The sequence below is a fragment of the Bos indicus x Bos taurus genome, chromosome 9 (genome assembly GCF_003369695.1).
Source record: "Bos indicus x Bos taurus breed Angus x Brahman F1 hybrid chromosome 9, Bos_hybrid_MaternalHap_v2.0, whole genome shotgun sequence".
NCBI classification, from domain to species: Eukaryota; Metazoa; Chordata; class Mammalia; order Artiodactyla; family Bovidae; genus Bos; species Bos indicus x Bos taurus.
This window is the reverse complement of record NC_040084.1, coordinates 103,065,831-103,082,139: the sequence shown is the minus strand read 5'-3', so window position 1 is coordinate 103,082,139 and position 16,309 is coordinate 103,065,831. Positions and strand designations below refer to the sequence as shown.

Below are 16,309 nucleotides of genomic sequence, written 5' to 3'. Positions count from 1 at the left end.
CAACAAGGTGCTTGGCCAAGAGATGGGACGCCGGGACCATTGGACGGGCAGGGAACCATCAGGCTGGACGCAAGGACCTTCTGGCGGGGCGCTGACGCTGCTGGGGAGCAGTGAGCAGAGAAACAAGCTGCAGGGAGCCCCGTCAAGTCTAGGAGGGGCCGTGCCCGGTAAGGGGGCCGCCTCCCCTCTCTGAAGGGCTGAGGGGGGTGCCCCACCACCCTCACCCTGCACGGGGGTCTGGGGGCGGGGTCAACTAAGGCTGTGGGGGACGTGGTCACAAAGGCAGGTCTACACACCGCAGCAGCCCGGAGAGGACAGGAGTGATGCTGAGCGCATGCCCAGAGAGAGGGTGTCGGCTGCATGCAAGTGGGGCGGGTGCAGGTGGACACTGGTGGGTGGGGGGGCAGGTGGACACGAGCCGGTAGGGCAGGTGGACACGAGCGGGTGGGGGGGCAGGTGGACATGAGTGGGTGGGGGGCAGGTGGACACGAGCAGGTGGGGGAGGTGGACACGAGCGGGTGGGGGGGGGCAGGTGGACACGTGCAGGTGGGAGGGGCAAGTGGACACAAGAGGGTAGGGCCGGTGGACACAAGCGGGTGGGGGGGGGCAGGTGGACACGTCAGGGTGGGGCAGATGGACACAAGAGGGTGGGGCAGGTGGACATGAGCGGGTGGGTGCGTGCTGGGAGCAGAGACGAGGCGGTCTGCGCGCTCAGAGCTGGGGTCCGAGAAGACCCAGGTTTGACCGAGGGCCGAGAATGTTTGAAAAGCAGAGAACACAGCCCCAGGAGCAAGGACGGGGAATGAGTGCAGGTGAGGCGGTGCAGGCTGAGGACGAGGCCTCAGGTCTTGGAGGCAAGGAGCAAGGGGACGAGAAGGGGGGAGGCGGGGGGACCCGCCGGAGAACCCTGTGTCCCTCCCACCCCAGCCTTCTCTGCCCCGGGCCGGCGTGTGGCGAGGGGTTTGAACTCAGGGCTCCAGGCCCGCACAGGTGCGCTGTGGCCAGGGCCAGACGTGAGGCCAGGACCACCCTCACACCTCCGCCTGGGAGCAGGGGGCGTCCTGCCCCTGCGGTACAGTGGCGAGGCCAGGCCGGATGGCCCTCGGGCCCTGCGCTCAGGGGCCCTGCAAGCACCCGCTGCCTCGCGTGTGACCGCGTCCTCCTCTGAGGACCGAGGCAGGACACACAGCAGCCCCGCTTGCTCGTGCCCGCCGAGCAGGACACAGGCGCAGCCTCGCGTGTGAGGTGCGTGCCCCTGGTGAGCGCAAGAGGTGGCAGCGCGTGTCAGTATCACTGCCGTTCCAACCAACAACTGCGCTGCGCTTTAATATTCTAGCCTGGCTTAAAGGAAGTCAGGCCGAAATCCAGGAAGCCGTCAATGTGCCACGGGGCAAGAGTGTCAGCTTGATAGAGACATGAGTTCATTTTATATAATTAAACAACATGTCACAAAATCTCTTGTTTGGTAAAATTCTGTAATCAAGCTTGGTAACTTCTAGAAGTAGAATGATAAAATTGAATATGAGATGATTCAAGAGCATGAAGAAATACATGGACATTCTCAATTATATATTAATAGAAAGAAATGGAGTGCATTCTTTAAGTAAAATGCAATTTTAGGTTTCACTCACTCACTCATGTACACTGAGTTGAAAAATGTTAGGGATACTTTTCCTGCAAAACGAACCAACAGAGGAATATTTCGTTTATGTTTATATTGAATTTCAATTACTAAAAGTGCAGCAGAGGAACTGTGTGTTACTTAGACTAAATCCAGTCTTCAGTTCTTAATGCATTTGTTTATTTTTTAACTTGTTGTTGTTTACTCGCTAAGTCATGTCTGAATCTTTGCAATGCCATGGACTGTAGCTCACCAGGCTCTTCTGTCCACGGGGTTTTCCAGGCAAGAATCCAGGAGGGGGTTGCCATTCCCTTCTCCAGGAGATCTTCCCAACCCAGGGATTGAACCCAGGTCTCCTGCATCGGCAGGTGGATTCTTTACCACTGAGTCACATGGGAAACCTCTTGATTTGCTTAGTTTTAGATAAAAAACCAACGATATCATCAAAGTGACCATGGATCACATGAATAAACATTTACTGAGAGCCTGCATGAGCAGATTTTCATAAGCTCGGAGCAAGAAAGTCCCTCCCCAGACGACTCGCACTTTCTGCTCTGAACCTCAGTGGCCACGTCCTCAGGGCACCCCTCACTCTGCATGGCTGTGCACCTGTGTTTGGTAACACAGGTATTGTTCTGTCATTTTAGTTCTAACTCTGGGAGCAGAAACAGTGCCTTTAGCTGATGTAGAGAAACATTAGAGAAAAAAAGCAAAGCATTTTCTGTTCTCCAGGCAAGAACACTGGAGTGGGTTGCCATTTCCTTCTCCAATGCATGAAAGTGAAAAGTGAAAGGGAAGTCGCTCAGTTGTGTCCGACTCTTCGAGACCCCATGGACTGCAGCCCACCAGGCTCTTCCGTCCATGGGATTTTCCAGGCAAGAGTACTGGAGTGGGGTGCCATTGCCTTCTCCGATAAAGGAATGAAAACAGTACGGAGAAACAACAGAAATTTGTAAAAACGTGGACTAACAAAGAGCCACAAACCATTTGTTCTTCTACCAAAGAAGATTATCAGTAGAAGCATCTTTTAAGTTAAACATAAATGAAAAACTCTTCTGACACTGGAATCTCGATGATAATGGTGGTCATTACATAAAACCTATGCTTGTTTGCCATTTCGTCACTAAACTTAATACAGTAAGTACTGTATTTAACATCTTAAAATACCACCTAGGGCTGACTTTCTTCAAACCCTCAGAAAGAACACGTTCCTGGACACTGGGGTTAAACACAGATATAATCCCATAATTTCATGCCCCGTGTCTATAAATCAACTCAATGTCATTGTTTTGTGTTCAATACATTTAGGCTGATTTAAATCAAATTATAGTGTACGATAACTTGTGTAAACTAGAATTTCCTGAAACATTATTTTCAGTCCCACTGAATACTGCAAGTCTGAAGTGTTTTTACTAGTTAATTATAATTGACAGGTCACGTAAGCTCGAAAATGTGGTAACAGTAGGTGATGGGTGAAACACAAATGCCCTTGTTCTATGAACTTATCTGGAACCCCAAAAGAGCGTCCCACTGACAATTAAAATTGTTTTTTATAATGTACATTTCAAATGACATTTTTACCACACTTTTACATTTGTTTCTCAAATTAACCACTGTCACACTGATTCTCCCAAGAGGATTTCAAGATCTCCCAGTAAAGCTTTCAATGTTTGAATTAACTTCCCATGCACTGATCTATATGCACAGAAGCAAACCTAACTAGATTACCTTTGGAAATACAATGAGAAGATTGCATAAAACTAACTCAGTTTCTAAAGTTTGTAAGAGAAATGTACAGCTTAACATCTTTATGCAATAGGAAAATGCATTAGCATTAATTTCTGAGAAAAAATTTTAAAATTCTATAATATGTTCTATAACTTAGCAAATTTAATGAAACACCCAAATTTGAACTATACTCTGATGGGCAAACCACAGCGTTATTTGCATGACTCATTGGTGACCAGAGAAAAATATGTGCTTTGCAGGTAACTTCCAAAAAACAAGGCCACTTTCTGGGTCTCTTAACTCAGTCACATAGGTCCCCCTTTTACCTGAATTCTTATTGGTTTTGTTCTGTCGACTTTTAACTTGTTCAGTCCAAAGTGTGGGGTACCGTGATGCAACATCTATTGAAGCAAAATAAAACAATAGTTATTTTAATTCATCATGAAAATACAAAGTCTCTCAAAGATTTCAGCAGGCAACCTACAAGTGCAAAAAAGTCAGTATGATCAGTAAATACACATTGTACATTTTAAAAAAAAAGTAAAATATTTATGTGCATGGAACAAAGGGAAATGAAAATGTACATTTTGAAAAACTTTAGCATGTCTTTTCTTTCTTTCTTCATCCAAAAGTTCAAACAAAAGCAATGTAAGTCCAGACAGTTTCCACTGGGAAGAAAGAGGTTTGGCAAAAAGCCTCAAAGTACAAAAACACACCCCTGTGTGGTGAAGATGGACACTTGGGTGACACACGGGGCCTTCTCTCAGGTGAAGGATGCCGTGTGCCGCGCTGTTCTGGTCGCTAAATCGTGTCCGACCCCGCGACCCCAAGGACCATAGCCCACCAGGCTCCTCCGTCCATGGGATTCTCCAGGCAAGAATACTGGTGTAGGTCGCCAGTCCCTTCTCCAGGGGATCTTCCTGACCCAGGGATTGAATCCCCTGTCTCCTGCATCGCAGGCAGATTCTTTACAGTGTGCCGCCAGGGAAGCCCGAAAGATTCAATACGGAGTGTCATATGTAAAACACAATTTTGCCCACAACGTCTGGGAACAGATCTGTGGTAGAAATAGTAACAAATGCGGCTGAGCACTTGCAGTGCGATCAGGATACGGCTCGCCTGAGAACCACACTGAAGCCGACCAGCTGGCCAGGGGCTCCCTTGTCATCTGTGGGCTCTGTGATCTCGGGCATCTCACAACTGTCGTGTGTGAGACGGGGCTCCAAGGGCTTGGTGAGCTCGGGTGATGGGGCACGTGGCATCCAGTGCCAGACAGAAGTCCGTTGTGACTACCACTCTTGCTGTTTGCAAAGCACTTCTGATCTCCGACCTACGTATTATGTGCGCTCCTTACATTTGGCCTTCAGACCTGATCCCCTTTGTCCCCAGAATCGGTGACACAGGCAAACAGCCACAACAGTGTGCCCAAGGCCAGGAGCGGGAAAGCCATGGTCCCCACGACACAAAACTTAACCAGCCGAGACGCATCCTTGTCACTCTACAAGGCTGGTCTCAGGCACCACGTGTGATGATCACACGGTGTGGAGGATGAGCAGGGAAACGCGTATGTTTTTGCAGCTTTGGAAATACATCCTTCACTCTATCCAGGTGATAAAATTTCAGCTCAGATTTCGCCGTAAAGGCCTCTCTGCATGTGCTGTGTGAAAGTCCCACGGCACACGCGGGGGCCCTCAGCAGGGACCCGAGGCCTCTCAAATACAGCTGGAAAAGGGCAAACCCAGCCCGTCCCAGGCGAGTCTGAGCACAAGGCCGTGATCCGCCCCCAGGCCCGCGGAACCCCACCCGGCTCCCTGCGGACTCACCTTCCTCGTCTCCTTGAGGCTGAGTCTCCAGCGCTGGAGCTGAGGCATCATCTGAATTCAGAACGGAAAAGATTTGCAAGGAGACTACAATTATGAGAGTAAGCGAGGTGAGTGTGCGTAGAGGCTGGGCCCCCGGACCGCGTACGCCCGACCCCCAACCACAACCCGGCGGATCGCGTACGCCCCCCGACCCCCAACCACAACCCGGCGTAGAGGCTGGGCCCCCGGATCGCGTACGCCCCCCGACCCACCAACCACAACCCCCCGGATCGCGTACGCCCCCCGACCCCCAACCACAACCCGGCGTAGAGGCTGGGCCCCCGGATCGCATACGCCCCCCGACCCCCCAACCACAACCCTCCGGATCGCATACGCCCCACGATCCACCAACCACAACCCTCCGGATCGCATACGCCCCACGATCCACCAACCACAACCCTCCGGATCGCATACGCCCCACGATCCACCAACCACAACCCTCCGGATCGCATACGCCCCACGACCCCCCAACCACAACCCTCCGGATCGCGTACGCCCCCCGACCCACCAACCACAACCCTCCGGATCGCGTACGCCCCCCGACCCCCAACCACAACCCTCCGGATCGCATACGCCCCACGATCCACCAACCACAACCCTCCGGATCGCATACGCCCCACGATCCACCAACCACAACCCTCCGGATCGCATACGCCCCACGACCCCCCAACCACAACCCGGCATAGAGGCTGGGCCCTCCGGATCACATACACCCCAACCCCCCAGCCACAACCCGGCGTGCGGCACCCACAGAGGCAAACCCAGAGTAAGTGAAGTAAGTGCGCGTAGAGGCTGGGCCCTCCGGATCGCATACACCCCGACCCCCCAGCCACAACCCGGCATGCGGCACCCACAGACGCAAACCCAGACGCGCGAGGCGCCAGACACCCCCGCGGGGGTGGAGGCCCCCGACCGGGCGAGGGGCGGGCGGCAGCAACGGGGGCCTGGGGTGGGGCCTGCCCCCTGCTCTGCCCTGCGTCTCTGAATGGAGGGCGGGGACAGAGACCAGGGCCTGGACGCCGTGGATCTCTCAGCACCCAGGCCTCCCACGAGGCAGGGGGTGGGGTCAGGTAAGGGGTGGGGTCAGGGGACAGGGGGAAAGTGCCCGAGTTCAGAGGGAGGGGCACGAGTCAGAAAATTCTGCGCCATTTGCTGAGGACCTTATCCCAAGGACACGGTGTTTATTGACTTAGTTGAAAAGTACCCTTTGGGTTCTCTGGTAACCAAACTTCTAGAAGCCCCCGGACAAGGAGCCCCCAGTCACGGATGCCCTAACAGTGCACGCTGTGGGGGGCTCCTGAGAGCCATCCTGCTGTTTTCTCCCAGGCTTGTCTGCCTGTGTGATTTTGTTTTTTAATAGCTTCAGGGTCACAATTCGGCAAGCGGTAGTGGAGAGGAGGGGCGGCCGTGTGGCTTATCTAGCGGACTGTGACTCATCGGTACCCCAGCAACCCGAAGGGGAAAACTGAGATTTCCCATAAGTTCTTTCCAGGGGAAAACCAAAGAGTATTTTTTAAAATTCTTTAACAATCTCTTTAAAAAAAATCTCGCCATCTGTCAAAATACTGACTAAATGTCTCATCATTGATTTGAAATATCCAAGTCTACTAATGATAGCAGCAATAAACTAAGAGGATTTTGCTACTGAATACTCTGTAATCTTCCAAGAATAAAATGGGGAACATATTTACAACATATTTAACATATTTGAGAGTCTTAACAGAACACACTGAGAAAAAGTCTTTGCATACTTAAGGTCCTTTGGAATGACAGCCATCAAGGACAGTGAATGTCCACCATGGCCACAGTTAATGTCCATCAAGGACACAGTTAAAGCTGTACCTTTTTGCTGAGGCCTGAGCAGGTCATCCCTTGGGGGCCAGCAGCCCTAATCCCTGGGACCGGGCCAGTCTGAGTTTTCAGCTGAGAACCAAGGCAAGAGGGGCTTGTCCTTGAGGGACAAGGATGTGTGCCTCCTGCCCCCCACACTTAATGCCAGCACCAGAGGCCCCCACATCCCTGTCTCAGCCCTCAGGCCCCGCAGCGTGACCGTCGGCCTCCACCATCCTGCTCAGGCCCCGGAGAGCCTGTCCTGGTGTAAGGGGCCTCCGCACCTTCTGGGCTCAGCTTCAGACAATGATGCAAAGTCATGGACAGCTCAGTGCCCTTTACTCTGCCTCCAGGACGGCTTGCCAAACATCTCACTTTCCTGATAAACCAGCTCTATTACTTATATTCGATATTTCCCCGGACAGGCATGTCTATAGATCAAGTGGCTTCAGTAGAAGCAATGTGTTCTTTCCTTAAATCCATTTCTGAGCCCACATGCCAATTCCTGAGGGATTAAAAACATATATATCCACAGTCGAATGGACCTATATCACCACGAGCAGGATTGAGGGAGCCCCCAAAATGGTATTTCCCTCTGTTGTTTTTTCAGTATTTGATTATTGTGTCTAACCATGAACCTCTACACTTCCCCTTCTCTAAAATACAGCAGCATGCCCCCAGCATCTCCGAGACCCAAACCCCAACACTGTGCAATCGTATCTCCTTCCTTCCTGAACAGAAACCCTCTCCCTAAGAGCCTAAGATGGCAGCGTGTGTGCTAAGATTGTGTCCAACTCTTTGCAGTCCATAGACCGTAGCCCACCAGGCTCCTCTGTCCATGGGATTTCCCGGGCAAGAATACTGGAGTGGGTTGCGACGCCCTCCTCCAGGGGGTCTTCCCTCTTCAGGGACTGAGCCCGTATCTGTGTCGTCTCCTGCGTCGGCCGGCAGGTTCTTTACCACTGGCCTGGGAAGTGGTAGCCCAAGATGCTAGTACGCTATTTTTATTTCACCTTAAAACTAAATTCTGAATTCACAGATTGATATCAGATGAAAACAGAAAATGTGTCACTGGGACTAACAGGTGACAGCTAAAAGGGAAAAGTGAAGGTCGCTCAGTCGTGTCCGACTCTTTGCCACCCCAGGGACTATACAGTCCACGGAATTCTCCAGGCCAGAATACTAGAATGGGTAGCCTTTTCCTTCTCCAGGGATCTTCCCAACCCAGGGATCGAACCTAGGTCTCCCGCATTGCAGGTGGATTCTTTACTAGCTGAGCCAAGGGAAGCCCATGCCAGCTGAGGAAAGGGCAAAGGCCACGGCCAGCAGAGACGGACCTGCATCTGCAGGGTGACTTCCAAAGGAAACGCTCGCCATTCCATCTGGTTCTCCAGGGCACTGACCCCAGAAGAGATGACTGTCATAGACAGAAAAAGTCCCCCTCTTTCTTATGAGGAGCAGCGGACATGTCTTGATCAGTGCTCCCTCAACTGCTAAGCTAGAGTCTCACGCCAGCCCTGGAGTCCTCTGCCCAGGTGTGGACCTGAGATGACGCTAACTCCATCCTCAAGTGGTCCCGACACGAGCCTGATGGGGACACAAGTGGGTCACGTGCCCGGCACCCGCAAGGTCGCAGCGATCGAAAGGGCTGAATCAACATTTGCTGAATAGATGATAATTAACAGACTGCTTCAGCTCTCACATGTCATCACCATCACTGATATACGGTGATGTTTTAACTTGAGATGTTATTTTAAGGCATAGATTGGATTCGCTGTCAAAACACCTCACGGAAGTTCATTTTAAGATAGTTACCTGTTTTTCCTGTGCCTTCCCTTTGGGGTACCTTTTCGTTTATGGAACCTAAAAGGGGACAATAGGGATGAAATTATTCTTGGCTCTCAAATGGTCACCAGTAATTGTTATGCAGATATTTTATTACATTTTGATTAACTCGCAGGGCTTTGTCACTTTCTAGTTAACATATACAAGCTGCCCAGTGCCCTGGGTGACTCTGTCATCTGAAACCAGAGCCCAAAACTAGGAAACATGATATCAGCTCCTCCTTCTATGGCTGCCTGGCTTATGACGCATGTGAGACCCTCTAGGTACAAAATACAGCAGTTTCTTCACCTGAAAAATATCATAAGAACCTTTTTAACATACGTCATGTGGAGGTAGTAGAGTGAATTAGATTTTTTAAAAACTTTTAAAATAAGTTTTGCAACTAAAAATCAATAAAAATTCTGGCTTTAGCTGAATTCTGACTTACGGAAAACTGAGGAACCATTTTTTCATAAGAGGAGAACAAGAAATAGAACGTTAACTCGGTAAATTATAACAGCATGTTAACAGTTATGTTGCCCTGAAAAGTTCATGTTACGAACAGGGACACTGTCCTGTCTTCCTCATTAGATGGACACTGTTATGGCAGCAAGATTTTCACCTCATCGTCACTGCACCGACTCCAAGGAATAAAGAAGTCCTGTCCCACATTCATCTGCAGTTTACCTGCCCATCCACTTCAGAACATCGCACCCAGAGTCACTCAGAATTCCCCTAGTCACATGCAGGGGCAGACTATGCAGATAAACCATCTCATGAAGTAAAACTTGAAATTCATGGCTTGTTTTTTTTTTTCAATTTGGAATTCGAAATACAGATCCACATTTATACTAAAGATATAAACCTGAGGACATTTGTCTTGGAAGCATGACAGTTCTGCAGTGGGAAATGCACGAGCAGCTGGCTGTGGGCAGAGGTCCTGAAGGACAGGGCATAACTCAGGGGCATGGCTCACCCTCCCCAAACACTGACGGAAGAGGCACTGCAGGGCCGGCCCCCACACTCTCAGCCGAGCATGGTCAGCAGGTTTACAGGAAGGAGCAAGACTCCCCAGCGAACGCTCACGTGGCCTAAGCGGGTCTGAGGAGCCACGGCCCCCTCCCATCCAGGCTGCTGCTCCGGAACGCCTGGACCACAGGCCCTCAGAAATGCGCCTGGTTGATAGATAAAAAGGACCAGGATCTTCCTGGCCCATCTATTTGCACAACTTCCCAGCAGTGGCTGGGACCATGCGGTGAAATGTCTCCTGCTTTCCAGGGGCAGAACTCAGGCTTCCCCTCTGGTGAGAATCCCCAGAGAGAGAAAGCGGGCTCCCCGTGTGGCCGCTCAGAGCTTCCAGGATCCCATTTTGCTCGGTTCTCCCTTCGTACCCTCTCTCTACAAATCCAGATTTGTTAACAGGCTTAAGTTTCTCAGTCATCCATTTGTTTTTATCTTGTGTTTCTGCAGTCAGTGACTCAAAAAAGGTTTTTTGTGCGATAATATTTCTGGATACAACTATGTAGGTTTGACTATTCTGAGCTAAATGCAAACATCCCAAATAATAATTGGAGGTCCCACCCCCACCCCCAGGGAGAGTCTCAATTGAATTAAGGTAATATTTTTGTAATCTAGGGCCTGCAGTCTCCAAGCCGCTGGTTCACAATGTGATGGGCGTCTGAGGTCTGAAGACCACATTTAGAAAGTATAGATCCGCTCCCTCAAACGACCTTTCTGTCTCTGAACCAACCAGTCTCATGGCTGCGCATCAGCCGCCCGTCCAGATTCGACCAGTGTTCACTTAAAACCACTTAAATCCACATGAAGTTAATTCTACCTTGTTCTTAAGAGGTGGAAATACTTTTAACACAGCACCAAGTGGCCCTTGATAACCCACTCCAAATATTTTGCTGCACAGGACTGGGGGGTGAGGCCAGCAGGGCACTGATTTCCCGTCCAGCTGCCTCTGGACAAAAAGGCCCCCCCTTCCCTGCCCCACCTCCCCGGCACCCTGTCCTCCAGGACCCGGGGGCGGCTGAACACGCGCTCCTCACGGCAAAGCTGCGATGCAAAGTGGAATCCAGGAACCCAGAACCACAAAGCCACTCTTTTCTTTCATTACGTTTTTCTGGAGGTAAGAATTTGCTGAAGAGCTCCCAAGAGCAGGTGACGTTACAGGATGGAAGTGCAGCAAAAGGGGCCTAGAAACGTGTGGACAGCAGTAAGCAGCTCCGCAGACCACGGCTGGTTGGCGGAACCTTCAGAGAGGAAAACGCTGCCCTTCAGATTCCTATTTCAAAGGACACGTTTGAATTCCTTCCACTTGTGACATCTCATCCCATTTAAATGCTATTTTAAAAGGGCGGCTTTTTTAGCAATTAGGGTATGCATTTCTGGTGGAGAAAACCACAGAAACACAATGTGAGGAGCCATCGACGGTTCAGGGAAAGAATAATGAGCCTGTAGTCCCCGAGCCCTTGGTTCAAATCCAGCTACACTCAGCAACGCCAGCGTGCTGCCAAAACAGCCCGAGGAGGTGCAGTGTTTGCTGAGAGAGTTGGTGGTCTAAGACAGCTCCTTTCACAAGCACTAAACGCACTCTGGAAATGACTAAGGGAGGAGGGTCTGTGATGTGTGCGGCCGGAGGAGCCGTCAGAGGGTTTAATGAGGTCAGTGCACTGCAGGCGGGCACTTGTTTAGCAGGCGACTGATGGTCCTTCAGAGCGGAGTTAAACAAGCAGCGTGATTTATCCCTCTCTGGAATCCCAGGAGCAGAGTCACACCGTCACGCGGCTTTGCTGCCGCCAGAGAGAGGGAGAGGAAGAAAGAGGGGAACAAGGACGGAAGGAAGGAGGAAAGAAAAGAAAGGAAGGAAATGAAAGAATGAGCAAAAGAAGGAAAGAAAGAGGAAGAGAAAGGAAGGAGGAATGTAGGAAGGGAGGGAGGGAGGGGAGGGGGAGGGGAAGGGAGGGGGACGGGAAGAGCCAGGGGCTCAGCCCCCCTTCCCTTCTGGACGAGCACTTCTCTTCCCACTGGGGCTGCCGACCCTGGGCTCTTGGGAGCAGAGGCGCATGAAGCCCCGCACCTCAGCCCGGTCTCGCTGTCCTGCTGGGCCCTTCCTCCAGGTAGGAACTCCTGGCTTGTCCCAGGCGCTGTCTGGCTGCCCCGCCTTGTGCTTTCCGGGCAGGACCCCGTGCGGGTGACAAGAATGATCATAGGAGAGAGGGAGGCCGGGCACTGCAGGGAGCGGGAAGAGTGTGGGGGACGGACGGACCGCGCCACCCACCAGCTCGGTGCCCTGGCAGGTGTGCCCGCCTGCCCGATGCTGAGTCTCCTCATCTCTGCAAGGGCAGCGTGGGGATTACCTGCCTCTCGGGCAGCAGGAAGCCCACAGAGAAACCAAGACACACCAGAGGTCTCAGGGCCGGCTCCCTCAGAATATCCCAGGACACGCGGTGTCTGCGTGCTGTGTGCCCCGAAACCTCTCCCTCCGCTTGTGCACATCCTGTGCACCAAGAGGGTGACGGCCACTCACAGCAAAGAGAAGCCCTGTCTCCACTCAGGGTGAGTGGCCAAAACGTGCCGCCACTGGGAGGACGCCCGTGTGAACTGGCCTTTCTGTGGTCACTTTCATTTGTTCACCCATTCAATATGCTCAGGGGATGCAGCACAAAACGTCCCATCTCCCTTGGACTGAAAGGCATTGGGCAGAAATCACTCAAATAACTCACATGATGGCTGTGTTCATGGTGGACGTCCGCACACTTCCTGTTGTGTGCTGGTCATCACTCTACGAACTTCACACACACACCAAGTCCTCTAATGCCAAAGCAACCCTGAAGTGGGCACCCCTGTTAGGCCCGCTAGATGAGGACGCTGAGACCCCGAGAGTGGCCTAACAGCCCAAGGTCACTGATCAGGAACGGCAGAGCGGGGGTCCATGCCCATGGTTTTAGCCCACAGAGGAGCTGACGTGGTCTGAGCAGTCGGGGCGGACCTCCTGGAGAAAAAGGGAAGGAGGAAGGCACGAGGCAGAGAGGATGGCAGACGGACACGCCACCTGCCCGGGAGGAGAGGGAGGCCGGGGCACAGCCGGTGCCCAGAAGCATCTCTGCCATGTCCGTGTCCTTCCGCGCCTCCTCTGTCTGCGAGGACACGGCCGGCAGGCGGCTCTCCGCACCACGGCCTCTCAGACACCAGCGTGGGGACGGCCTGAGCTCAGCCTGAAGGGTCCTACACTTCCGGGTGTGCTGACAGCTCTGTTCGACCCCAGACCCGCTCGCCCACTCTCAGCTGCTGACAGGCACAGGGGCTGGAGCGCAGAGGCAGGAACCCGCAGGGGAGGAGCAGGCGCTGGGCACTGAGGCTGCGGTAGAGTCGGAGTCCCTGGAAGGCAGCCTGCCTCCCGCAGGCCTTTCGTGGGGTGCTGGGGGCCATCATGCAGTCAGACCAGTGTGCACAATGACACCACCAGGCTGACGTCTGAGAGATCACTGTGGCTCCGTCCCCCCGGTTCCCTCCCAGAGTGGATGGGGTGCAGCTCGGTGAACGTTTGTGTCAAAGCAGAGGAAGAGCCCAAAATCAGCACTGCGGGCACCTTCCACCTGCCTGCGAGGCAGCGTCAGTGCAGCCCCAGGGCTGAGCGCTGCCCTGGCCTTGCCTGCCTAGACTGCACTAGCCAAGTAAGGTGAGACACTGGTCCGTGACCCCCCACCCCACTTTTCAGATGCCTTCAATGTTCACTCGCATCCTCACCAGCTTTCTTCCTTGGCAGAAATCTCCCACGAAGCCAGAGTTTCACTCCCTAGCGCCCCTGATACAGAGCCTGCCCTCCAGAGTCTAAACCCTTGAGGACAGACTCCAGGGACCCAGCTGTGACCTGGGGTCACCCTCCAAGGCCAGAGGCAGGGAAGGGCTCCGAGAGAGTGCACCTAGGCAGGGAGTGCGTGAGCAGCCTGACCTACAGGGCAGCAAAGGCAGGGTGAGCTGGAGTGGGTGCTAGGGCCCTGCTCCCTCTGCCAACACTGAAGTGGGCATCCCCGGGGACGCAGAGTCCTCCGGAGCTAACCCCCGCATGCCAGCCCAAGTCAAAGCTGCATGCCTCTCTGGAGCCAGTGCAGGGGCTCTTGGGCCAGGACCCTGCAGACCACCCACCTGGCCCCGTGCCAGGGGCCACAGGCACCCCTCTGAGACCCGGTGCCCCAGGGTGAGTTCCGCCCACCACCCTGGGGAGTCCCTGCAGCCACCTCTACTTTCTCAGCATCATCTGCTGGCCAGAAGTGCACCTTCCCTCCCAGACGCCTGAGGGACTCGGGGCAACCCTCCTGCTCAGCGCAGGTCACGTCCTGGTGGTGGGACCACGACAGGCCCCAGTGAACGGTCAGGCCTCCCCGAGGAGAGACCAAGCCGGGCCCTGCGTCCCTCACCCGGGGCTAGGGACAGGTCACTGCAAGGTCGGCTCTCAAGCAGGCGCCCCACTGCCCAGGAGTCCAGCATCCTCACCTGGAAGCTGGTCAGGAAGGCAGGACTTCGGACTCCCCTCCAGACCCCCTGGATCAGAAATTCTGGGGTACAGCCCCAGAGTCTGTTATCCAGCTCTCTGTGGACTGAAATTTGGGTTCCAGACTCTAAGGAAAGGGCTTGGCCCGGGCACTCTGCAGTTGTTGTTATTAACAGTATTGTTATTAATGGATTCTTTCTGTTACCATGAACTTGTCTCCATCTTGTCTGTCAAGACCCCGTGGCTCCCTCGACCTACCGCAACGTCTCCTGTTTTCCTGATTTTACACTTCTGTGGACGCAGAACTCAAACAAAGCTGGCCTGTTTCCCCACAGTGATCCTCTGAGAAGCTGAAGGGCGGGAGGAAGGCTTGAACCCCATCCCGAAGGGGAGAGGCTGCGATGCTGGGCTCCCTCCTCTCGGGTCTTCCCTCTTCCCTGGTGATGCTGCCTTTGAAAAGCTGGGATTCCTGGTGAGACAGCGTCAGATAAAAGGGACGCTGAGCTCAGCTCTGAGCTGAGCGTTCTGACGTCCCCCATCTGAGAATGCCCTTCTCTAGATGGTAAGAGAGGAAATACGGAAATCACAGTTGAAAAAAATTTAGAGGTTTTTTTTTTATTTACCTTCCATCAGTGTCCACTTTAATGTCTGAATGTTACATACTTCAATGGCCAGAGAAAACAAACATTAGTATCATTCCTGCAAAAAGGTCATTCATGGTCAATAGCTTCATAAATCTTTCCAACGTTTGACTATTGATATTTAAAAGGTGCTGTTGAAAAAAATGTACTGTTTGTTAAAAAAAAAAAAGAAGAAGGAAAATACATACATTTCTTTTAATTCAGAGATATGGTATACCTCTGGAAGAGATAACCCACTGTTCTTTGTATAGAGTTATAGAGCCTGGGACTAGTGAGTTCTAAAAGACTTCTTAGTTTATCTTTTAAAGTTTTCTTAAGTATTAAAAAATATGAGAAAAATCCATTTATGGCCTAAGTGTGAAGAGGACAGCTTATAGAAAACTCTTAATGAAGGAAGTGATAATAAATCAGCCACCAAATTAAATGTATACTGAAATATTCAACACAATAATAGAGTCGATTATTATACAAACCATGCTACCGCTGCTGCTGCTGCTGCTGCTAAGTCGCTTCAGTTGTGTCCGACTCTGTGCAAGCCCGTAGACGGCAGCGCACCAGGCTCCCCCGTCCCTGGGATTCTCCAGGCAAGAACACTGGAGTGGGTTGCCATTTCCTTCTCCAATGCATGAAAGTGAAAAGTGAAAGTGAAGTCGCTCAGTCGTGTCTGACTCTTAGTGACCCCATGGACTGCAGCCCACCAGGCTCCTCCATCCATGGGATTTTCCAGGCAAGAGGACTGGAGTGGGTTGATAAGACACTAGTAAGTACATTTTTCCAGAGAGGAAAAATACTAATACCAAAATGTTGCCCATCGGGTAGATAAATAAGGCAAAATCAGCCTAAACTGGAAAGGAAAAGACAGACAGACGGACGCTCCTAGCACCAATACCAGGCACGGCCGAAGCACTGCCTCATCAGAGCTGCCTCCCGGCTGGTGCTGGCCAAACACTCACCAGGAGGACCTCATGCTGACTCTCAAACAGTCTTCTCGGTCTTCTTTGGCGCAATGCCACACACTGTGCTCTTTCCGTTGAAGGCTGGACTTAATTTTTTTAAAAATTCTTCAGTGTTCTGAAATTTCCACAGTCTGGAACTTTTATTGGAAATTTTGCGTAGCTCATGTTGTCCATATCAAATCGCTATTTTTTCCTCATCTTGGACGTGAATTTCCTAATACTTCAAAAGTCATCGTAACGGTAGGTGTTAGAAGGTAAAATAATGTGTACTTTTCTCTGAAATGTGGCTTCATTAGTGGAACGCACACGGGCTTGGCAGCAAAGCCCGCCCCACCCCCGGGGCTCAG

The 16,309-nt window shown here is 52.1% G+C and overlaps 1 protein-coding gene across 2 annotated transcripts in view; it reads right to left on the bottom strand.

Moving 5' to 3' along the window:
- The window catches only part of SMOC2 (SPARC related modular calcium binding 2), a 157,231-nt gene that overhangs the window by 75,754 nt on the left and 65,168 nt on the right, over positions 1 to 16,309 (bottom strand). The window contains exons 5-7 of one of the 2 annotated variants that reach the window (XM_027552068.1): positions 8,857 to 8,904; positions 5,173 to 5,223; positions 3,676 to 3,750 (exon numbers count right to left, since the gene is read on the bottom strand). In XM_027552068.1, the coding sequence (XP_027407869.1) occupies positions 3,676 to 3,750; positions 5,173 to 5,223; positions 8,857 to 8,904 (174 nt within the window). Of the gene's footprint in view, positions 1 to 3,675; positions 3,751 to 5,172; positions 5,257 to 8,856; positions 8,905 to 16,309 lie in introns of both variants that reach the window. The other variant, XM_027552067.1, reaches the window with a different exon arrangement.